The following is a 25747-nucleotide window of genomic DNA, read 5'->3' as shown; positions in this document are numbered from 1 at the left end:
CACACATACTACACGTATACAAGTAGGTCAATTTATCTATGTGCCAGGCCGGCAATCCCACAAGGGGTGGCCCAGACAGAGCACCACATACTTGTCCACACATCACTCACACTCTTGGCCCCATCGGCTCCTGGTGGACAAGTACGCAGTGCCTCAAAGTTGTCTGGCTCCTGTGAGCATGCTACTCTTTATGCGTGTGAAGGAGCCGAAGCTCTCGTAATAGTTTTAAAAAATATATATATCACTTAGCTATCACTTTCCCAAACAACTGCATGGAAAATTACCAGTGGATTAGGGCAGAGTAGCCCCGGAAGTGTCTTGATTTTCCTCTCTTGAAACAACACAACTCAAATAGAAGGCAGAGAGCCTGACATATCGTTCCAGAATTCATGGAACGCTGGATGAAGTGCGGCGCGTGCTGTCTGTCACTCCTGTTGTTGCTGTCACGGGTTTTGCTTGTCGTGATTCGGGTCATAAAGCAGGCAACCGTTTCCTTGAGGCAGGGTCAGGGCTTCTCTGAGGCACCACCAATCTCTTAGTGATCTTTGTATAAGGTCTCCATAGTTCTTTGAGGTAAATGTATTGTGTTAAGATATACTGTGTGTGTGTGTGTGTGTGTGTGTGTGTGTGTGTGTGTGTGTGTGTGTTTGTCATGATGGATCGTGATACTAAAGTTTGTAGGCAAGAGTATGTGTCATGAACTGATTATTATTGTATTACTTGTTATGGTCAATACACCACGTATCTATCTATCTGTGTGTGTGTGTGTGTGTGTGTGTGTGTGTGTGTGTGTGTGTAGCAGGGTGAGGTAGTACATAATTATAAGCTGGTCACCCACTCATTCATTTCGTACTCTTGTCATTGAGTGTCACAATACAAGTCTAGTGCACACGTATATAGTATTATTCTGACTCAGAACACTGTCTGGTCCCTGCACTGAACAGCCCCGAGCGAGCGCTCCTCACTCACGTGTTCCTCACCGGGAAAATATTGTGAAAGATATATTTCCTGAATCTGGTATCTGGTAGGGGAATTTCTTTTTTTTTTTTTTTTCATTCACTTCATGATTACCTCAGTGCAGCAGCCCCCAGATGTTGGTTGTCTGCCAAAGTCTCTCTCTCTCTCTCTCTCTCTCTCTCTCTCTCTCTCTCTCTCTCTCTCTCTCTCTCTCTCTCCTGTAAAATGCTAAGTGGCATCATCAAAGCGAGGGAGGAGGGGGAAGCGAGTCCGAGCGACCTTGAAAAGAGCTGAGTGATGATGCCACGTAGCATTTTAAAGGAGTACTTATAATCACCGCAATAATGTTGTCGTGTAATACTTATCGGTAAATTACGTGCTTTTTTATATAATTTGTCTTGTTATAAGATACTGCAATATTCCACAGCCTGCAAAAAATAAGATTAAATAAGTGGCACCTCCGAGACTGCGCAATGCAGCCGTCTGTCCGTCACGTCAGCACACGCATAGCAGCGCACTAGCGAGTCCCATACATTTTCAACTCCTCTAACCTAACGGGTAAACAAAGCCTTAAAATGCATGTGTATAGAACATTTCCTACTTAGAATTACACGTTCCTTCATGTCATTCAGTATTTGCAGAAACTCGCGTTACACCTTATATATAGTGGACAACAAGCAAGACAACACCGCTACAGAGCACATGGAGGGAAAAGGAGTGCAGTCTGATGCGACTTCCTCCCATCACACAACTTCTCCCATGAAAAAAAAAAAAAAGGAAAGTTAAAAGTGAAACCAAGGAGAGTACATGCAAGCTTTTTTTCCACCCAATTCTTAAGCTGTCTTTGTCCACCGTGATTCAAAGCTTTTCCTCTGCTACATTTTCAAACACTACATGCAGATTTTTTTTCTTTTCCTACTTCTTTTTCTCTTGTGAGTCTAGTAGCCTTCGAGTCACTCTGATGTTTTGAATGCAAAGTGGATTTCAGTGCTTTTGGCTTGTTGCAAATGGCTGTCTGTCTCTTATTCAACATACTCGTATACTGCCGCCAACATTATTGCCGGTGAGAGCCGCCGCGGGCACCACCACCACCTCCTCAAAGGGATGTAACGCATGGCTTGGTGTGTGTGTGTGTGTGTGTGTGTGTGTCACGCGTCGCTAAGCGTCCCAGGATGGCCCGGCGGGAAGGGTCTCTCGCCGCGCTCTTTGGAGGCAGGCTCAGGTTATTGATTTCTAGCACTAAATTTACCGCCGCTGGTATTACCTGAGCCTCGGTATGTCGCGCCTTGTACATATGCTAATAATCGCATGAAAGGACACAAGGCGGTACGGTACCCTTAGCAGTGACGACAGGTATAGGTGATGGCTTATGATGCTTGAAATTACCCTAAAAATTTATGAATAAACAAAGTAAGATTTCATGCATTAGAAGTAAGATTTACATGCATTAATTAATTTTCATGCATTTTCATGCATGTAGTAGCAGCCCTCCGCCATCATGGCGGAGGGCTGCTACTACTACTACTACTACTACTTCTACTACTACTACTACTACTACTACTACTACTACTACTACTACTACTACTACTACTACTTCTACTACACACACACACACACACACACACACACACACACACACACACACACATTTAAGTAATTTAAGTGACTGGAAGAAATCTTTATCATATGTACTTAGCAATTCAAAAGAACATTTTTTATTAGTTAGGAAAAAGAAGCATCGATGTTTTACTCTACGGAGTAAAAGTCTGAATATTTAAATGTCACAAAACAACAAAATGTAAATAGATGAAAAAGTATTATTGTCCTTGGTAATTTGAAACGTTAATAAAGAACAAAAAAGAACAAAAAAGACTATCAATGCTTTACAAACGATAAAGAAAAAAAAAAAAATAACGAGAGCAGCGAGACATGAACATATCAAAAGAAACATTATTTTATTCCGCGATCTGCAACAGCACAATAATTAACAGGAAAAAAGAAAAGCATCGATTTAATATAAAAGGAGAAAATTGAATTGTGTAAATAAAAAAAAAAAAAAAGCCAGGAAAAATGCCTGAAAACGGAGCTAATCATCTCTGTAGCCTCAAAAACAGTCGTGGTGAGAGCAAAGGCAACTACTACTAATAATAATAATAATAATAATACCACCACCATTACTACTACCATCACCACCACCACCATCACATCACCACCACCAGCACCACTACTACTACTACTACTACTACTATTACAACTACCTTCACTTCCTATGACTATTTACTATCTCGTTTTTGCTATATTATTACCTGCACTTTCTCCTCCTCCTCCTCCTATTTTCCTTCCTTCACTGTTATTATCATCATCAGTTGATCAGTATAATAAGTTTTCTAAGATCAAATGACCTTTCTTAATAACGTTTTTTTTTTCTTTTTTTTTTTTTTTCTTTTTCGTCTTTTGATCTATTAAGGAAACTGTGTAGTACGTATATTAATCCAGTAATCATTGTGTCGTCTCGTTCACGGGTCTGGCACTCATTCATAATCTCTCAGAAACTTCTTTTAATTCCGAATCAATTTACTTATCGTACTCTTATATTTTGGGAGTTCATCTTACATGCGAATAATATTTAGTCAGAGAGAGAGAGAGAGAGAGAGAGAGAGAGAGAGACTTACAATCATTCACACTCGTTAATTACAAACTTTAAAAAACATCGATATTTTTAACAAAACTCTCAAAACAATCCATAACTTTACTTATACAAGCCAGCAATTATACGAACGCACACAAATTAATACCAGCGATAGAAAAAGAACTTATATTACAAGTATAGCTACGTATTCTGAAACGCTTCATTTGTTGTCTCACCATTTTTTTCTTTTTTCGAATGCCACAGAGATGATTAGCCGGGTTCTCAAATGCGTTTCTTCTGTTAATAATACAAAAATCGTGTTAATCTGTCACTAGAACCATGAAAACATCTTTGAAAACCTGAGCAATTTCATTTAGAGTCTTATTAGTTTAGTGGAGGTGCGGCGCAGAAGTGTTTCAAAATAGGGATCATTGTCTCGTTTTCCTTCAGCCTGGCGGCCCTGCTCGGTCCCTTCCACGACTCGCAGCGAGAGAGAGAGGTCGAGGTGCGGTGGTCTCGTGGCGGAAGCCTGAAGAAGGCGGTGAAGGAGTGAAGGTAAGAGTTTGGTAATGAAAAGAATGTTAAATTATTATTCAGTGCGTGGAATTAATGTGTAACCCGTGAGATTGTGAATGATTAGGTTGAAGACTTGAGGATTAGAATGGATAGGTGTGATTGGGTTAGGTTTGTCCAGGTATGGGGATTAGGTAAGCCACGTTAGGTAATGTGATTAGCTTGAGCTGATATAGGTTGACCAGGTGAGGTTGGTAGGTGTGATTAGGTTGAACAGATGGTGATTACAACACTTAAGTAGTTAAGCTTATCAGGGGAGAGATGAATATGCTGATCAGATGGGAAGTTATAGAAGTTTAGCATTTTGCGAGGGAATAAGCTGCAAGGGTGATTAGACTGCAGGTAAAGTGATTTAACTTGTCAGGTGAGAGAAGTATGCTGACCAGATGGTAAGTTGGTTGCTTGTTTGTCCAGGTGATTGACGTCTGATTAAGCTTACTGAGGTGATAATTAAGGAAGTGAATTTAAGATTATATTATATAAGCACGTAAAATCATGTTGGATTGGTGTGTCCGTGGCTGCTATTTTGTGGTCCCTCTGCTTATTCGCTGTGCTGAGTAGCAGTTGGCTTGTGAACTACGATTGGTCATTATTTTCCTTTATTCATTATCACACACACACACACACACACACACACACCTACCTACTTACCTACCTTTAATAACGCTGTATGCACACCCACGCACTCTCATGCAGAAAATACTGATGACACTCAAAAAAAAAAAAAAAAAAAACTGGTGGCACAAGAAAACTGGTGGCACTCAGAATACTGGTGATGAACTCAAAAATACTGGTGATGCACTCAAAAAAATTGGTGATGCACTCAAAAAACTGGTGATGCACTCAAAAATCTGGTGACACTCAAAAACCTAGTCAGGCAGCCAAAACAATGGTCATGCACTCAAAAAGACATAACCCCTTCTCAAACACACACACACACACACACATTTCCATTCTAAATTTGCATTAGACTTTTCTAATACTGCTTTGTTCTATTAAACTACTTATTTATTTATTTATTTTATTTATTTATTTATTTTTTTATCCAGTTCACCTGAAAGTTGGCCTATTTCAGATAGTTCTTTTCCTAATTTGTTATTCATCTGATAAATATTTTCTTGTATAATATTTCCTCATGTATTTGGCTACAAAATTCTTTCCCTTATAATGACGTGTTCATTATACAGTGGGTTTCAAAAAGATAGGCTAGATTTGAAATTGTTGTTTCTCTGGAACCATAAACTGACTATGAATAAAATTAATAAACTTAAAAGGTACGGATCAAAGTTTAAAATGACTCTTCTTTTCAAATTGTAAGTTTTTTATTTGTGTTCTTCATGAGCACAGAGATACAGAAATATTTAATCAGGTTCATCTTTCAAACTTGTGTATTAACTGTCATGCCATTGAAATATCTGTGATGCCATGCAAATTTCTTCTATCTGGTGTTTTCTTCTATTCTGCATCATCCTTCAAATTTTTGCCTTTAAATTATAATAGGGACGTATTTATCAAACGCGCATTTCTCAGCTTCAAACGTTATACTGCCATACTTTTCAGATTTTCTCTACCCGGTGCTTTCCTTTCTTTCAATTTTTGTTTCTTGAATATGACAGTATGGAATTTAGCCATATTTCATATTAAATCTCAGCACAGTTCCATACCATGCAGTGCTTGTCATGCTTCCTCCATTTTCCCATCATATATTTTGTGTAGTCTTAGTTTTGTAGGGAATCAGTTATCAAACACATTACAAGGAATCACAACACATACAACAAGCTTCATGTATCTAGGAACTAATGGTCTGTTTTCCTTGTAGGTGTTAAGTGTGCAGCTTCCACTTCATCATCCCATGTTGCAGTAAGAAGAGTGTGTCAAGAATTTCAAGCAGGAAGAACACGTAAAATTCCCTTCAAGTCATGGCGGGACCGACAGGCAACCTTCAACACTTGTGGAGGCACGAGAGCTGCAGGCAGTTTCACAAAGAAGAGGTTGCTCCTCACTCAAGTTGATGCAAGGACACAAGAATTGGCAAGTGTTGTTGCTCCCAGGCCCTGCTGCAAGAGTTCTCCAGTCCACTCCAGTCTGGGAAGGAAGAATGTAGCAAGTCCTTCTCTTCTGTACTCAACAACCACCACCACCACCTTCATTCAGGCTTGGGATAAGTTTTGTACATTCCAGCACTTCAGTAATAAGGAAAAAAAGTGCCATGTTTATATTATTGTTGTGTATTTATTCACTTAACATTCACATTAAAACAATAAACATTCAGTATACCATCTTGAACATAATGATAGTTATTTATGCCATGTCAATAATATCTTTGGCAAATAGTCTTTCTGGGAGTACAGGTCATGCCCCCAAGGTAAAAAAAAAAGTCAGGATTGGCTACTAAACTAAGTTTAAGATACCATTTGCACATAGAAGCCCCATCCCAGCCGACACTGGAGTCGCTGGGACGGGGCTTCTATGTGCAAGTGGTATCTTAAAAGTTTAGAGGGCACAATCCTGTTTTTTTTTTTTTTTTTACCTTTGGGGCATGCATGAATTGTTATCAAATATTTATTTTTACACTATTATACCACACTGTTAGCAAACTATATATTTATTTCACATATATAATAAGAATAGTCACAAATATTTATTTATTAGCAAAGACATACAAGTCGTACACAGCAGTGCATCCTGGACTAGAGACACTACTCTGGTGGAGTCAGCTGACATGTGCTGTGGCACCTGGCTCGACACTTGTACAGCATCAGCACACCCAGTACTGGCTGCAGACACTCTCCATTTGGCTCTTCACCTGATGTCACACCCTGCAACATGGCACTACTGGCCTGACTGCAGACAGGACGTTCGCCAACACAAGACAGACATCTGCAAAAGAGTAATGCAACTTGGGGAAGATGGAAAGTTACTAAGACATGAACTAATATCACACATACATACTAATTCTATAACTCAAATGCCGGCATTTTACTTTTCACAATCTTTTCACTCCCTTGAACAGCCCATCACCTGGCCCAAACAATCCTGAAACACCCCACAATTCATATCTATTTATCTTTCTATATCCATAAATTCCCCAAAAAACCTTATTTTTCACTAAACACCTTTCACGTGCACATCTCACAACAAAAACTCAAGCAACGCATCCTCTCCTCTTATTTCACACTGATCACTGCAGACCATTCCTTCTAACCCTCTTCAGTAACTCTCCACAACACACCACACCGGTAACACTCATCCATCCCGGTCACTCTTAACAAAAGCACCACAAGTGCACTTACCCAGCCCACACACTGCCTCTCTTGCAATCCTGTACCACTATTTTCACACTTACTGCTCTTCTAATCTTGGTAAGAGCACGCCTAATTTACTAATCTTATTAACCACCTCCCTCTTATCCTGCACATACATACATTATAAGGATTCATACACACACCATGACTCTCAACAATACTCTGATTACATACAGTTGAGGATTCCTTATCCAAAATTGTTGGGAGTGAATGAAAGTGGTGCATATTTTAGATTTCCCCAGTTTTTTTTTAATGACAACTTGCCAATTTCTGATACCTCCCATGGCAGTAAATCAAGCTCTAGTAATCAATTTTTTGGTGGGACAAAAACATGACAAGACATGACAATTAAAAACTTAGATTTTTAAATTTAGGATAGAGGATTCTCAAGTGTAGCAACAAAACACAGTGTTCACCTGAATTGGTTCCTGCAGTCACCGCCACCTGTCAGTCACAAGGTTTCCAGTAAGGTGTATTTCTTGCTCCTGAGTTATGGGAGCGTCCCAAGCTTTCTTCCACTTCCTCTCCGTGTTACCACCTGTGGGGAAGACACACACCTATACTCCTGCTGCATGACTCACAACTCGGTCCAGAATTTAACCGTTTCACCACAACATTACACAGCAAAGAAGGCACGACAGAAAACATTGACATGTACATTTAACTCTTAAAGCAGTGGGCTGTATTGTAACTTGAAGGTCTCCACATACATGATAAACTAGACTTTTCATTATGACAAGATATGATATGTCTACTCAAATAAGAAGACATGGAAAAAGTGCCAAATTGTCATACATGGCAACTCACGTGCCCTGAAGATGTTATGCTCAGTCTTTCAATCACTGAGAGACTGTCAGGCACAGTGGAGAGAGGTGTCTCTCCTGCGCTGTCAGGCACAGTGGAGAGAGGTGTCTCTCCTGCGCTCCCCTGTACTTTTTTCCCCCTTGCCACTACCTTCTCATTTCATCGCTCACATTCAATACCCCTAACATTACAATGGATCCCGGCAAGTTTAACAGGGAAGAGAGTGCCGTGATGGTGTTTGAGTCAAGGTCAGTAACTGTGGGGCTGGAAGGAAGACAGGGAGATCAAAGACAGCCGTGACACAGTTGGCCAGGGCTACACTAGTGCTGGGCATAGCTGCCACTCCTGAGAGAAAGGCTAAGGGCAAAAAAAGGAAGACAAATACAGGAATAATAAGTTGATGGAACACATGCACGGTGAACACTTAATTGCCACGCCATCTTTCTCCTGGTCAGAAGAGACCTGTGAGCTGCAGGATGACTGGGGGTGAGCGGCCTCCGTCCACCACCCGGGTGACGGCTGCTTTTGAATTTGCCATCTTCCTTCCTGTCTCACAATTACTGATCCCTTCTTGAACAAATACCATCACAACACTTTTCTTCACTGTCAAGCTTGCCAGGACTCATTATGTGAGGAAAATTATGGGTGAGCCATCACATGAGAAGCTTGTACCAAGGGAAAACAGGCAGGGGAGTGTGGCAGTGTAGAAGAGGGGGACAGCTGAGTGTCATTGAAGAAGAGGGGATAGTTGTCTGGAAGGTTGTGTCGAGTTGATAGATGGAAGAATTGATTTTTTAGACAGCAAACAATAACTAGTTTGGTCTGCCCCAGTCAGAAATTTTTGAGAGATCAGAAGTGAGGTGTTCTGTGGCTTCCCTGCGTGAACTGTTTACTTCCTGAAGGGTTGGATGTCTATGAAAAGACATGGATAAGTGCGGGGTGGTATCATCAGTATAGGAGTGGATAGGACAACAAGTTTGGTTTTAGAAAGTCACTGATGAATAATAGGAAAAGTGGGTGACAGGACAGAACCCTGAGGAACACCACTGTTAATAGATTTAGGAGAAGAATAGTGACCGTCTACCACAGCATCAATAGAATGGTCAGAAAGGAAACTTGAGATGAAGTTACAGAGAGAAGGATAGAAGCCGTAGGAGGGTAGTTTGGAAATCAAAGCTTTGTGCCAGACTCTATCAAAAGCTTTTGATATGTCCAAGGCAACAGCAAAAGTTTCACCAAAATCTCTAAAAGAGGATGACCAAGACTCAGTAAGGAAAGCCAGAAGATCACCAGTAGAGAAATAATGAGTGGTTAGTGTTAATACTACTACTACTACTGCTGCTACTACTAGGGTCTGGAAGGGAGAGTTGGGAGTGTTAAGTGTGTGGTGTTCATGCTACTACTAATGCTACTACTCCTACTGTTATTACTACCACTACCACTAAGCTAACTAGAGAGAGAGAGAGAGAGAGAGAGAGAGAGAGAGAGAGAGAGAGAGAGAGAGAGAGAGAGAGAGAGAGAGAGAGAGAGAGAGAGAGAGAGAGAGAGAGAGAGAGAGAGAGAGAGAGAGAGAGAGAGAGAGAGAGAGAGAGAGAGAGAGAGAGAGAGAGAGAGAGAGAGAGAGCAATTTTATATAGAGAAAAACAAAAAAAATACATCAACAACAACCTCATTAATCTGTTAGAGAAGGACTGAGAGAAGCTTACCATACAAGTGTGGCTCTCCCCAGCAGCAGCAGCAGCAGTAGCAGCCCCTCTGCCCGGCACAGCTGCCCCATCAGGCACCTCCACTGCTCCCAGCCGTCCTACATCTGTGCCACCAGGAAGCTTACAAGGGCCACCTGCAGCTCTGCCACTAAGCTGTCTGGCCTGCAACACAAATCAAGATCAGAATATATTTAATACTGTACTAAATTCCTGCCAACTACTACTACTACTGCTACACTGTTCTGGAGTGCTAAAAAATATACAATAATAACTATGACTACTGCTGTTACTGCAATTATTACCTAACAATAGTGAAGGGCAGAGAGAGAGAGAGAGAGAGAGAGAGAGAGAGAGAGAGAGAGAGAGAGAGAGAGAGAGAGAGAGAGAGAGAGAGAGAGAGAGAGAGAGAGAGAGAGAGAGAGAGATAATGGAAAGAAAAAAAACAATAACAAGTAAACAAAGAGAACCTGTCCAATCATTGACTTCAAACTGTAGGAAGAACCAAGCCTATATTTTGTGACTTGACTGGGACTACCCCCTCTCTGTAGGCTGTCCTGGCTGGCTGGGTGAAGCCACAGTCCCTTCCTTTCACTTCATTTGTGGTGGCTGGGGGGCGTTGGGGGCTGGGAAGTGGGTGAGGTGAAGGGCTGTGGGTCTGGTGTGTCTGTGGTGGAGTGTGGGGCTGCTTGTGAAGGCTGTGAGACTGTTTGTGAGGCTCCTGTGGTGTGTGTGATTTTTAGGAGTGTTAAAAGTAGAAGGCCGGAAGTAGTATTAAAGTTATACTTTGGCGCTGGTCAGACCTCATCTAGACTACGCTGTGCAGTTCTGGTCCCCACATTACAGGAAAGATATAGGTCTATTAGAATCAGTACAGAGGAGAATGACTAAAAGGATACAGGGGATGAGGAGTATTCCTTACGAGGCGAGGTTGAAGCTGTTAAATTTACATTCTTTAGAGATACGTAGGTTAAGAGGGGACCTGATAGAAGTCTTTGAGTGGTATAAGGGTTATAACAAGGGGGATGTAGGCAAAATTCTTAGGATCAGCAACCAGGGTAGAACAAGAAATAATGGGTACAAGCTTGAAAAATTTGGGTTTAGGATGGAGATAGGAAAAAATTTGTTCTCAAAAAGAGTGGTAGATGAGTGGAACGGACTCAGTAATCATGTTGTTAGTGTTAGGACACTAGAGAGCTTTAAGAGAAGGTTAGACAAGTTTATGGATGGGGATAACAGATGGAAATAGGTAGGTATATTTCATACAGGGACTGCCACGTGTAAGCCTGGTCGCTTCTTGCAGCTTCCCTTATTTCTTATGTTCTTATGTTCTTATGTATGTGTGAGGTATGTGGTGGTCTGTGAAGGGCCTGTGTCAGATGCTGTGTCAGGGGCTGTGGAGGGCTGTGGGGAGGTGGAGGGGCTGCTGTGTGTGTGTGTGTGTGTGTGTCTTGGAGGATCTGAACTCAGCCACTGGCATTAATTCTGCCGCTGAACAAACTCCACCTGAAAAATAAGGAGAGAATTAATGGCTGGTGATGAAATAATAATAACAATAATAATAATCTATCTATTTGAATTAATGACTGGTAATAATATAGTGATAATCTATCTATCTGTCTGTCTGTCTGTCTGTCTGTCACCATATCAGGCTGATAATCCCACATGAGACAGCCCAGTCAACACACACACACACACACACACACACACACACACACACACACACACACACACACACACACACACACACACACACACCTAACCCAATCACTTACAGCCTTCTTCTGCTTGTTCCTCAGAATCTTAAAGGCCCCCATGCCCCGTTCCTTCCACTGTGGGGGCGACTCAGAGGTGTGATAATGAAGCAGCTTGTACTGCCTGCAAGTGTGGGGGAGGTTATGTTAGGCTGGCACTGTCTGCATGTTAGGTTACATTAATAAAATGAAGAGAGGTTATGTGAAGAACAAGGAGAGGAGGAGGAGGAGGAGGAGGAGGAGGAGGAGGAGGAGGAGGAGGAGGAGGAGGAGGAGGAGGAGGAGGAGGAGGAGGAGGAGGAGGAGGTAAGTAAGAAAGAAAACATAGACTGAGAAAAAATGATGATGATGATGATGATAATAATAATAATAATAATAATAATAATAATAATAATAATAATAATAATAATAATAATAACTATTTACCTGCAATAAGAAAACCTGACCTGACCTAACAATGATAAAACAGCAAAATTACCATCAGTACTTGACCTGACCTCACCTCACCTAACAAGAAACAGCAAAACTACCAGCAACATTTCTCAATAAAATAATAAACCAATAAAAAACTCACAAAAATAATAATAATAATAATAATAATAATAATAATAATAATAATAATAATAATAATAATAATAATAACAATAAAACACCATTACCAACCTGACCTGACCTCGAAACTCAGTCTCATCATTTCCTCCTCCTGGTCATCATCACTAACCACGAAGACCTCCAGCAAGGTCACCACTGGTTCAAAGTAGGGGTCATGCTCCCCTACTCTGCTGGTTGACTCCCCCTCCTCGCTCACCACGCTGTCATCGAGGTCTGTCTGTCTGAGAGAGAGAGAGAGAGAGAGAGAGAGAGAGAGAGAGAGAGAGAGAGAGAGAGAGAGAGAGAGAGAATTAGGCTTGGTTGGGCTAGGAGGAGGAAGAGATGGGAAGAGAGAAGAGGAAGTCTAGATGAAAGAAAGAGGAGAAAGAGGAAGAAGAGGACAAACATACATGCATATACAAACAAACAAACAAACAAACAAACAAACAAACAAACAAATATTCAGTTAAGACAAGAAAAATGAAAAAATGAAAAAAAATAAAAATGATATATTGACACACACACACACACACACACACATAACGAACCAACAAAACAAACAAACAAAACAAACAACAAACACAAGAAAATGAAGAAAAAAATAAGGAAAATATTTACGTTAAAACCATTTTTTTTTTTTTTTATCCTAAACGAACACAAGAACTCCCCCACTCCCGCCCTCCCTTCCCTCACGCGCACGCATGCATGCACGCACGCACGCACGCGCGCGCGCGCGCGCACACACACACACACACACACACACACACACACACACACACACACACACACACACACTTCCATACATATAAAAAAAATCGAAAATACAATAAAATAAGGAGGCATTTTGAGCCATATTTCCCTTATTTCCCCTTGTCCCCTCGTCCCTTAGCGCTCAAGATGGCCGCCCACACCTGCTTCTTACTGGCGGACAGGTGTGTGTGTTGTACATCGCTAATTAAAGGAGTAATTAATAATGGTGGGGCATCACCCTCGATCATCCATCGATTTTCCGCCATAAGATCCCCGCCACCCGTCCTCACATATACGCCTATTTTCCCTATTTACATCTCACCACCGCCGCCATTCTCGTGTGTGATGATAGCTAGATGATGTGAGAGTAGAATGGTAGCCATGTTACCTTCTCAAGAGCCATGGTGTCGCCGATGATGATGGATAATTGTGGCTGCCCCTATCAATCCCTCCGATGCAATTTTGTACGCAGACTCACCATCTGATATGGACGCTCGATCTTGATCTTGATGGTACAGGTAGGTCGGGATCACTCTTAAGCCAGGCCTTTGGATCGGCAACTCCTGTAGAAGGGAAAAAAAAAGAATAAATAACAAACAGCATCATCTACAGTAACTGTTCCTACATCTGGCACGCCACATTTTCTCCAGAAACTCTTTCACCGCCTCAATCATCCTTTCATTCGCATCTCTACACAGTCCCAGCAACAACACCATCCATTCCTTTCCTGTCTTCTCCACTCTTTCATTCCTATCATGTCCTAACTCAGTCAGTATCACTTGCATCATCTCATTCCTGTCTCTGGCATACTGCACACACTCCAGCACCACATGTTCCACCGTCTCATCCTCTCCCATGTCACACATCTGGCACACTTTGCTGCGGGACTCAGACCACCTGTAACTCCTTGCATTCACATCCATACACTGTGCCCTCGCTCGGAAGAGATCACCGCCCAGGCTTCCATCATACTACCTTTCATACCTCGGGGCCCCTTTCTCCTTGTACCATTCCAGGGTCTTCTTTCTTTCCATCTCATTCTTCCAGTCATTCAGTCCCACACATTTCACTTCTTTATCTATCTCATTCTTCCATTTTCTCACATCCCAGTCAGCTCCCACTCTGCCTCCTCTTGTGTAGGATATAGCTGTTATATCTATCGCATACGGTACGATATGTTGGCCCTCCCGGCACCACTACGCTCTGCCGCTCTCGAGGCAGTCCAGGGAATAAAGGTCTTAAGGAAGCACTGCGTCTTCCTTACACCCTACATGGCGCAGTGATTGGAGTAACCATGGCTGGCCGGCCCCGCTTCCACACAACCACGTCAAGGGCTCCCAGGACACCTGGGGTCCCCAGCAGCCATCTCGCCACCACACTGGAGATGCAGCAGGCGCTGATGGCCATGCAACAAGCCCTCGCACGCCGGTCGCCTGCCTCCAGAGTCCCGACCTCTGCCACGCCGGAGAAGTGTGAGGCTGAGATGTCCACAGCCTCGTTTCGTTCCTGGAGGAGGTTTGCCGAGTGCTGGGTTAGGCTGAACCAATGGGGCGCGCCGGAGGCCGTGCTACACATCCGCCTTCTCTGCACACCGGCCCTGCAACGCACGCTGGACACAAGGTACACCATGCTGCAATGGGAGGCCCTGTCGACGACCGAGGCACTGGACGCCATCGAGAACCTGGTACTGAAGGGAACCAACCAGGCGGCCGTGTGGAGCACCTTCTTCAGTAGCCGTCAGGCGCCCGGTGAGTCAGTCTCGGACTTCTTCAGGCAGTGTTCCCAGACTGCCGCCGACTGCGGGTTTCAGTGCCCTTCGTGTGGTGATGATTTGGCGGAATACATGCTGCTGCGGAAGTTGATGGGCGGCCTCAGCGATCCGGTGATGAAGAGAGAGGTATTCCAGTTGTGTAAACAGTTTACCAGTGTTGATAAGCTACGAACATTCTGCCTTACATTTGAATCCGCTGCCAGGGACGCCAACTTTGGCGGGAGTTTTACGCGGGAAGTGGCGGGGGCTGAGCTTGACGCGCCGTTGCCAGACGTGGCACAGGAGGTGGTAGCTGGAGCACACCGCCACCCCGCGCCAGCCTCGGTGCGCACGCGCCCACCCGCCAACCGCCCCCACACCCCCGTCGAGAAGCCCTGTGGCAACTGTGGAGGTACTCACGCCCCTGGGAGAGTACACTGCCCCGCCAGGTCGCTGAACTGCTACAAATGTGGGAAACCCGGACATGTCGAGAAAATGTGTCGCAGCGGCGGGAGGAGATCAACGACCCCAGGCTTGGAGGCGGCTGTCTCGGTCCCCCAGCTGACGTCTGGGGCCGTGCTGGTGGCTGGCACCGCTCCGTGCCCCCACCCGACGCTCCACGTCTCCGTCACCAGTGGGGGGCGTGCAACGTGCGAGGTGATGGCCGTGGCCGACACAGGGGCCCAGGTGTGTGTGGGCGGCAGGGGGCTTCTCACCTCCCTCTCTTTACGGCCTACGCAGTTGAAGCGTCGGGCTGGCCTGAGAGACATCGCCAACATGCCCCTCCAGCTGTTGGGCTCTGCAGTGTGCACCATATCCCACGGGGGCCGCTCGTCCACCCAGGAGATTTGCTTTGTGGACTCTGCACGTCACCTCTTCCTCTCACTCAGTACGTGCATGGAGCTTGGACTCGTGCCCCGGGACTTTCCCCGTCACACACAGGTTGCGGCGGGCGCATCCCAGGCGCCGCCCGCTCGCCAGCCTGGCCTGACGGAGGCGCCGACAAGACCCGCGGCCATCCCCCTGCCACCCCTGGAGGAGAACGTGGGCCGCCTGGAGGAGTGGCTCCTTCGCCATTTCTCATCATCAACCTTCAACGTAGGCCGCTGCCCACTCCCTGTCATGGCAGGTGAGCCACACCGTATCCACCTGCTCCCCGACGCCGTACCTCACACCTGCCACACCCCGGCCCCCGTACCACGTCATTGGGAGGCGGAAGTAAAGAAACAGCTGGACGAGGACGTACGCATGGGAGTCATCGAGCCGGTCCCAGCCGGGGAGGCGACAAGGTGGTGTGCCAGGATGGTCGTCGTGGCAAAGAAGTCGGGCCAGCCGCGACGCACGGTCGACTATCAGAAGCTTAACGCCGTCTGCCTCCGGGAGACGCACCACACGCCCACCCCTTTCGACATGGTGGCGGCCATCCCTGCCCACACGTTCAAGACCGTCGCCGACGCCCACTGGGGTTTCCATCAGGTGGAACTGGAAGAGGAAAGCCGGAAACTCACCACCTTCATCACACCCTGGGGGCGGTACAGGTACCGGCGGACCCCCATGGGCCACTGCGCGGCCCCTGACGCCTACACCAAGCGCTTCGACGACGCCCTAGTGGACATCCAACGCAAGTTTAAGTGCATCGACGACACCCTCCTACACGACGAGTCCGTGGAGGGGGCATTCTGGCACGCCTACGAGCTGCTGGAGGCGTGTGCCAGGCAGGGCATTACGTTGAAGCCCGAGAAGTTCCGGTTTAGCCGGAGGGAAGTGGAATTCGTGGGCTTTCATGTGGGCTGGGAGTCCTACAAACCCACCGACGAGCGTCTGGCAGCAGTGCGGGACTTCAGCATGCCAGCCAAGCCCACCCTGACCGACATCAGGTCGTGGTTCGGGTTCGTGAACCAGCTGGCTCCCTTCATCGCCACTGCCCCCATCATGGAGCCGTTCAGAGACCTACTGAAGAGACCGCAGGATAAACGAGTGTACTGGGACGAACACCTACAGGAAAAATTCCAGCAAGCTAAGGAGACGGTCTGCCAGCTGGCCAAGGACGGGCTGGCATTCTACGACCGCTCCAGGCCCACTATTGCCATGACCGACTTCAGCAAGGAGGGTATCGGTTTCGTGGTCCTCCAGCAGCACTGCGGGTGCGGGACGGCGGAGGCTCCCTTCTGCTGTAGGAGCGGGTGGCGTCTTGCGCTCTGCGGCAGCCGGCACCTGTCAGCGGCCGAGGCTGGGTACGCCTCAGTTGAGGGGGAAGCCCTTGCGGTGGTATGGTGCCTGCGGAAGGCACGCCTGTTCCTGCTGGGGTGCCCAAACCTGGTGCTGGTCACCGACCACCGCCCCCTAGTGAGGCTCCTGGGGGACAGGGCACTGAAGGACATCGTTAACCCCAGGCTCTTCGCGCTGAAGGAGAAGACGCTGCAGTATAGGTTCGCCGTCAAGTATCTATCAGGGAAGCGCAACTGTGCTGCAGACTTCCTGTCCCGTTACCCTGCCCTCCGCACTTCACCAGACAGCTGCGACGAGAATCTCGCCGTGGATTTGGAGGTGGCTACAGCGGCGGCTACCACGGCCGCCCTTACCGACAACGGCTGCATCACACTGGATGAGGCGTCAGTCACTAGCGCTGCCGCAGACGACCCAGTATACCAGCTGCTGGTGGCCAAGGTCCTGACGGGTGACTGGAGCCCGCAGAGGTCCCGAGAAGTGGCTTGCCTCCGCCAGTTTTACGGGGTCAGAGACAGACTGTCAGTGTCTCAGGGACTGGTCACGTACACCTTCGACCAGGGGTCCGTTAGGCTGGTGATTCCCGAGCCCCTACGCCAGCAGGTGGCCACTCACCTCCACGCGGGTCATCAGGGGCTTGACTCCATGCTCCGCAGGGCCCGCCAGTCGGTTTACTGGCCCGGTATGGACGGGGACTTTCAGCACCTGCGGTCGACATGCTCAGCCTGCAACGCCCACGCCCCCTCCCAGTCACCAGAGCCCCTAGTCATCACCCCGCCACCAGAGTATCCCTTCCAGTGCACAGTGACGGACCTGTTCCAGCTCGAGGGCAACACCTACTTAGTGTACGCCGACAGGCTCACAGGATGGCTGGAGATCGGCCACCTCCCCAGTAGTGCCTCCTCCAGTAAACTCATGGCTCACTTCCGCCGCTTCTTCGCTCGCTGGGGGGCACCAGAGGAGGTGTCTACGGACGGCGGCACCAACCTCGTAAGTGAGGAGATGCAAGACTTCTTCAGGCGCTGGGGGGTTAGAGTGCGTGTCTCGTCAGCCCACTACCCCCAGTCCAATGGCCGAGCCGAGGCGGCAGTCAAGTCCGCCAAGAGGATGCTACGACTTAACATTGGCCCCACCGGCAGCCTCGACACGGACAAGCTGTCGGCCGCTCTCCTACAGTACCACAACACGCCCCTGCGAGGGGCTGACAGCTCACCCGCTCAGCTCGCCACGGGCCGCCACCTCAGAGACGGCGTCCCCACAGCCCGGTGTAACTACAAGGTGGACCAGCACTGGCGACGGGCCCTCCGACGTAGGGAGTTAGCCATGGCCCGGTCTGGGGACGAGAGGGTGGAACGCCAGGGGCCAGTCAGAACCCTTGAACCCCTTTCCCCGGGCTCTAGAGTGTGGGTGCAGAACCAGATGACTAAGGTATGGGACAGGAGTGGAGTGGTAGCTGAGGCACTCCCACACCGCCAATATACCGTCAGGTTGGATGGTAGTGGCCGTCTGTCGCTCCGCAACCGTCGGCACCTGAGGGTGAAACGGGGGGCAACCCTCGCCAGCCCCGCACCGTCTCACGCGGGACCCACACCCGCAACCAGCCCCACCCCACAGCCCCGGCAGTCAACCCCATCACGCTCACTGAGGACTTCTCGTCGTCCCCAGTGGTTAGCCGACTACGACGAGTGGTATAATCCCTTGTACAACCTGTTTTATTTATGCAATGTTATTAAGGAATCTTATGTTTCTCAGGTGGAAGCATGCCAACTTATGTTGCCTCATGTATATCCTTCTTTCGGCTGTGTTTATTCTATAATCCATTATGTATTTCCGTTAAGCCCATATGCTATTTACCATATGTTTAACTGGGGGGGAGATGTAGGATATAGCTGTTATATCTATCGCATACGGTACGATATGTTGGCCCTCCCGGCACCACTGTACGCTCTGCCGCTCTCGAGGCAGTCCAGGGAATAAAGGTCTTAAGGAAGCACTGCGTCTTCCTTACACCCTACATCTTGTTACCACCCATTCACGCTCATTTTGATTCCTCCCAGCCATTCTCATCGCCCACACAACTTGTAAGCCAATCCTGTCTGTCATTCTCATGCACCTCTTCCACTACTTGCTTCCACTTTCAATGCACAGGTACACCTTCCTTGCTATTCTTGCATCATCCATTTTCTCAAGCCTAATCTTGTATCTAAATGCTCTCTCCAGTTTACAATCTTGAATCTTGATCTTTGTTTTGTGTCTTTTGGGAGGTTTTTGATTTTTTTTTTCTTTTTAATGTTTTTAATATACTTTTCAAATAGTGTTGATAGTAAAATGTGGGGAATTTAATGGGCTATCATGGTGTACTATTGGTTTTGTTTTTTTGCCGGTAGTTATTTAGATATTCAGAAAAATGTTGAAAGTATTTGGGTGTCTTAGAATTTGATATATGATATGATTATATATATATATATATATATATATATATATATATATATATATATATATATATATATATATATATATATATATATATTTTTTTTTTTTTTTTTTTTCTCTCTCTCTCTCTCTCTCTTTATTAACTAACTTGTAATTGGTGATGGTGATAGTCAGAGATGAGGAATTTAATGGACTATCATGGAGTACTACTACATTTTGTTTTCGTCTGTTAGTTATTTAGATATTGTGAAAAATGTTGAAACTATTTAGGTGTCTCAAAATTAGAATTGCTATATATTTTTTCAACTTTTATCCTTATTAACTAATTTGTAATTGGTGATGGCGATAGTCAGAGATGAACAATTTAACGGACTACCATGGTGCACTATTAGTTCTGCTTTTTGACTGATAGTTTTTTAGATATTTAGAGAAATATTATAGAAAAGTTAAACAATTTTTTTCTCCCTCCTCCTCCTCCTCATCATCATTATCATTTTTCTCTTCTTCCTATTATAATTACTACTAATGTGTGTGTGTGTGTGTGTGTGTGTGTGTGTGTGTGTGTGTGTGTGTGTGTGTGTGTGTGTGTGTAATAATAATAAGAAGAACAAGAACAAGAACAACAAGAACAAGAATAAGATGATGGTGATAATGAAGACACACATATATAGAAGACATACTAAAACCTCCCTTAAAAGACATACGTTTTCTCTACTTACGTCACTTATTTAAGAAACATAAGGTCGAGCATCCTACAAATTTACTTACACGTAAAAATTATAAATATAGCTCTTTCTCTGACTTCTCTCACTTAAACATAATAATTAGTAGTATTAAACATCACAGAATAGTAGATTTAAATAGTATATACAAGTGAAACTATAAAAAACTCGTATAATAGCAATAAATAGGAATAACGAAGTACAGTCTAGTGTCCCTTAAAATATTTACGTTTTCTCTAATTACGTCACGCCTTTAAGAAACAAAGTCGAGAATCTTTGCAATTACAGTTACAAAATGGACCATATTGACATTACACGCATAACTACTATTACTAATACTATTACTACAACTACTACTACTACTTACAGCCACTACTATCACCAAAATAGTTGTACCACGTAACTTTCAGGTCTCCTTGTTGACCGATAGTCCAACACACTACAAGGGCAGCCTGATAGTCCAAGAAGTCACCACATACGTGTGACCATTCACTACTCCTGCTACTACTGCCATGCTGGTGGTGGTGGTGGTGGTGGTGGTGGTGGTTGTTGATGCAAATCTGATGGAGAATAAAGATAATAGTAGGTAATAATAGCAGTTTAGTTTAGTTTAGTTTATTGCCATATCACCAGTATATACAATGAACAGTTATGTACAGGTATTGTTGAGGCATTAGTCTGCTGAGCTAAGCTCTTAAGCAGACATGACATAGATTAATTACAGTAATACATGTTTCCATGACGGCAATAGGTAATAAATTAAGATTAATAATTATATTACAAACAATTTAAGACAAAAACTTACATCCTACAGACAATCATGACATTAATAATCACACCTTTCCATAAAAAAAAAAAGAACTGCATTTGACATTATTGTGCATTAATTGATAGACTTTGCAATTTATGAAAATGTTTTTTAAGTTTACTTTTGAATATATTGAAATTAGTTATAGTCTTCAAATCATCAGGTAAAACGTTCCAACACGTAGGTCCAAAGCAATGTATTGAAAATTTATACAATGTTGTTCTATGTTGTGGACAAATCAAGTTGATATTATTTCCTCTAGTTCCTTGGCTATGATGAATATATCTGAACAATTTCCTGGTACTCCTAATTTCATTTAAGTCATTATAAACAGATAAAAGACAAAAGTATTGCAATAGGTAATCAAATTTCAGTAATTTCAATTCAGTGAACAAAAACTGTGTGGAATCATGTTTTCTTTTGAATGTAATGGTTCTTAAAATCTTTTTCTGCATTACAATAATATCTTTTACAACTGAAGGCCATGTACAACCCCATAATGATAAACAATATATAAAATGAGGATAACATAGTGAGTAATATAGATTTTTCAAGGCATCAATTGTTAGGTTACGACGAATTTTGTACAATACCCCACAAATTTTTGACAATTTCAAACAGAGTGATTGTATATGGTTTTTCCAGTTTAAATTCTCATCAATTAAAACCCCTAAAAATTTTGTACATGAAACCCTTTTCAATTCACATCCTTCCATATAAACTGTCCTCATTCTATGTTCCACAGATCGATTTTGAAATAATATATAATTTGTTTTTGTAACATTTACCTTTAATTTGTTAGCAGATACCCATTTACTAATTTTCTCTAATTCAGTATTCAAGGCAGTATGCAAATTATTTAAGTTATCATCATGTAAAAGAAGATTTGTATCATCAGCAAATAATACATAATAAAATTTTTCAGAGGCATTAGAGATATCATTTATATATGTCAAAAAGAGCAATGGGCCCAGTATTGACCCTTGAGGAACTCCTGTGTGAATAACTTTTAGTTGTGATGATTTTTTATTACAGTATACTGATTGTTTCCTATTAGTTAGATAACTTTCTAATAATTTTAATGGTGTTCCTCTTACTCCACTATTGTAGAGCTTATCAAGTAAAATTGCATGATTCAGTGTATCAAAGGCTTTCGAAAGGTCTAAGAATATGCCTGCTACATAACGTTTCCTTTCCAAATTACTGTAAATTCTACTTGTAAATTGCATTATGGCTTTTTCAGTTGACATGTTATTACGAAAACCGAACTGATTATTTGATATTAGATCAAAATCTTCCAGGAACCTCCTTAATCTTTGAACAATAGCTTTTTCAAATATCTTGCTAATAGATGGTAATATAGATATTGGTCTATAATTATTTTCATCGTCAACATCACCCGACTTAAATATTGGAATCACTTTAGCTATTTTAAGTTTGTCGGGAAAACAACCTTGCTGAAAACAGAGATTAATAATGTGGGTCAGAGGTATATCAATGTACTGTGCTGTAATCTTTAGCAGTCTAGGTGGAATTTCATCATATCCTGGAGCAGTGTTTGTTTTTAGATTGCTTAAATACATATTTATTTCTTCTCTAGTAACAGGGCACAAGTAAAGTGAAATGTTTGCAGGATTGTTGAGAAACTGACGGTGGGAATTTTGTGGTGTAGCTGTTTGTTGTTGTGAGGATTCTGTCTTTTTCAGAAAGTGATCATTAAAAACATTAGCAGTGTAGTCATTATTATTTTTCAATTTAATTTCAATTGTACTTTTATTGTTATTTCTTCCCAATAGACTATTTAATGTGTTCCATATCGATTTACTGTTTCCTTGTTGGTTCTTAAGTTTATCCTGATAGTATTTGTTTTTTGCAACACGCAGCAAGGTTACTAGCTGGTTTCTATAGCTTTTATATCTTGGCCCATATGTCATTGGCCATTTTGATGCAAGTCTTTCGAGTCTGTGTTTCTCCTTTATGCTATTTCTTAATGCAGTAGTAATGTAAGGATTTCTGCTGTGTTTATCAACGACTTTAACATTCTTTACTGGAAAACAAGAATAAAATTTGTCTATATAACGCATAAAATTTCTCAAATGCATCGTTTGCATCATTTGTATTTGATATTTCGAACCAGTTTTCATTTGCTACTTGTTCAGTAAATAAACTTATATTCCTGTCTGAAAAAATTATTTTTTCTACGAATACATCAGCATTTTTTAATATATTCTTAAACTGTGAATAAACTGCAAAATGATCTGATACATCAGTATAAATTATGTAATTATTTATGTTGTTTCCAAAATGAGAGGTCCAAATATGGTCTATTAGTGAAGTGCAATTATCAGTTATTCTTGTAGGTTTTGTTGTCAATGGAAAACAACCATGTGAATACATCAAATTCATAAATTCTCGCACTCCAGGTTCATTTGTTTTTAGTAGATCTAAATTCCAGTCTCCGAGAAAATAAGTTTCACTGTATCTTTTTGTCGCTGCAATATCAAAAATTTTCTTTAATGCATTGAAAAAATCCTGCAAATTCCCCTTTGGTGGCCTATAAACAGATGCAAACAAATTGGTGTTCTTACCTCTACTCACTTCCACACATACACACTCTAAGAACTGTTCCATTAAACAACACTCCTTTATAATACAAGACTTGTGTATACTAGAAACATATATACACACACCTCCTCCTTTCCTGTCTCTGTTCATTGTAAACATGTTGTATCCTTTTAACTGATATAAGTTTTCTATATTACTGTCAAGCCTGGTCTCTGAGAATCCCATAATATCAACACTGTTTTCCTCAGGCAAACACTGATCAGTTAATATTTGAAGATTACTTGCTAAGCTTCTTATATTCATACTTAATACAGAAAATACATCAGTTTCTTTCAGTTTTGTTTTCAGATCATCTAAGTAAATGTATTTTGAAAATTTCTGAGTAATGTTATCTATATTAAAAATCAAGGCATCGTTGATAGTACAATTAATCTCTTGTTCTAGGTTGAGCGGATTAAATAAAATCTGGTCTAGCCCATTAATACACAAATAGTTCCTATACACTGTGTCACTGCTATTTAGTCTTTCCAACTCGTTATTACTGATGGAATGAAATGGTAGATAGCTATTGGCAGCCATTGTTCAAGTGAGTGACATTACTTTACTTTCCTAGGGATTCACTTCTTCACACTTCTTTTTGGATTTTTCCTGTTCTCCTGGGGCCGCAAGCTGGAAGCTCGTGCGGCAGGCGAACCAGCATGGTCGGTTGGCGCGGGGAGAGGTGGGAAAGCTTGCGCCCCACCACTCTGTTCCACCTCACCAACCCTCTCGCCAGCAGTGCCACCCACAGCAGAACCATGCCTAGCCACGGCTCCCATTGCTGAATCATCGTGTAGTGAGCGATCCTCGATTGCGGCTGTAGCCCCACGTTGATGGTCTTGGCTTGAGACAGAGGAGTCTTGAGCTTGATGTGGCTGATTTTGTGCTATCCTAGTGTCAAACCTGTCCCTTATGATGAGTTTTGTATGCCTAAAATAGGCAATTTTCCCCTGTGCCCTTGCCTGTTTCATCAGCGGAATTTGAGCGTTCTTGATAGTTTGTGAAGCAGCGCATAAGTCATCATTAAGGTAAACATTGGTCCCTCGCAGCTTCCTCGCACTCCTCATGACCGCCTCTCGATCGCAAAAGCGGGAGAAACGCGCCACGATAGGACGAGGCTTGCCGTCTCTGCGTTGTCCTACCCGGTGGGCCCTTTCTAACTCCAAACCTGGCATCTGCATCTTATCCTTCAGTAGGGAAGACACCACTGCCGCTGTCTGCTCCCAGGTTTGCTCACTGCTCTGCTCTTCCACACCGCTGATTCGAATATTGTTCCTTCTGCTATAGTCCTCCTGGCAGTTGATGCGGTCTTCCATGTCTTTGATCTTGATTTGGGTGGAATTAATATCTTGAGAGAGCTTATCTATTGTAGCTTTGTTGGCAACACGTTCTGCTTCATAAGTTTTGATACTTGTTTTGAGTGAGTCAATTTCTTTTTGACTAAACTCAAGGCTGGCAGTTAGATCTGAGACATTGCCTTCAAGTTTATGTACTCTCTCTGTGAAGCTTTTCACCACTACATCCATGGCATTCTTATATGCCCTCTCCTGCGACTCAAGCAACTTTGTAATAGTAGCAGAATCCATAGTGAGGTGGCGAAAGATGGCAACTGAGTGTGAGATATGCTTCGTGACGTCAAATCAGCACTGCGCATGCGCAGAACTCAGCCAACGGGTCGAGGGGGGGTTTAGAACTGTGATTCAAATGTCTTACTATATATCAGTCAAAGTCCAAACACCCCTACTCTCTCAACTCTCTACAATGTTGGCTGGGTACTTAAGTGACTTGTGTAGGTAGTCAGACGTCAGTAGATGATCTGGTATCCTTACAATGCAGATTACTTGAGGAGCTCCTTGTTTGTTTTGTAAACACAGCCGCCATGTTCTAGTAGTAGTAGTAGTAGTAGTAGTAGCAGCAGCGTTAATAGTAGTAGTAGTAGTAGTAGTTTCAAGACGCTTATTCATCAATTTTTGACTACTGCTTTGACCCTTTTTTGGGACTGGCATTTCAGTGGGCATTTTCTTTTATTGGATTTTTGTTGCCCTTAGCCAGTGTCCCTCCGACATAAAAAAAAAAAGTAGTAGTAGTAGTAGTTAGGTGTGGAGGAGAGAGAGAGAGAGAGAGAGAGAGAGAGAGAG

General features: G+C 43.6%; 2 protein-coding genes and 1 long non-coding RNA gene across 3 annotated transcripts in view; 1 reads left to right on the top strand and 2 right to left on the bottom strand.

Moving 5' to 3' along the window:
- LOC135097206 (E3 ubiquitin-protein ligase arkadia-B-like) overlaps positions 1-6450 on the top strand; it is an 86115-nt gene extending 79665 nt beyond the window's left edge. Inside the window, exons 5-6 of the mRNA XM_063998982.1 lie at positions 4037-4141; positions 5979-6450. Coding sequence (XP_063855052.1) covers positions 4037-4119 — 83 coding nt within the window. The 3' untranslated portion in view covers positions 4120-4141; positions 5979-6450. The remainder of the gene's footprint in view (positions 1-4036; positions 4142-5978) is intronic.
- LOC135097211 (ran-specific GTPase-activating protein-like) lies at positions 6372-13559 on the bottom strand. The gene is made up of 7 exons (XM_063998986.1): positions 13455-13559; positions 12394-12554; positions 11747-11849; positions 10442-11477; positions 9975-10136; positions 7881-8002; positions 6372-7039 (listed from the first exon to the last, which is right to left on the bottom strand). The coding sequence occupies exons 1-4, from the start codon at positions 13467-13469 to the stop codon at positions 11451-11453; spliced, it is 306 nt and encodes a 101-aa protein (XP_063855056.1). The 5' UTR covers positions 13470-13559; the 3' UTR covers positions 6372-7039; positions 7881-8002; positions 9975-10136; positions 10442-11450.
- A 6863-nt stretch (positions 13560-20422) lies between these two features.
- Positions 20423-25747, bottom strand: part of LOC135097212 (uncharacterized) — a 76528-nt gene continuing 71203 nt past the window's right edge. The window contains exon 6 of the long non-coding RNA XR_010265461.1: positions 20423-20757. This is a non-coding gene — a long non-coding RNA (uncharacterized LOC135097212). The remainder of the gene's footprint in view (positions 20758-25747) is intronic.

Source organism: Scylla paramamosain, unplaced genomic scaffold (genome assembly GCF_035594125.1).
Source record: "Scylla paramamosain isolate STU-SP2022 unplaced genomic scaffold, ASM3559412v1 Contig14, whole genome shotgun sequence".
NCBI lineage: Eukaryota > Metazoa > Arthropoda > Malacostraca > Decapoda > Portunidae > Scylla > Scylla paramamosain.
The sequence above is the reverse complement of the archived record's forward strand: the minus strand, read 5'-3'. Positions and strand labels throughout refer to the sequence as shown.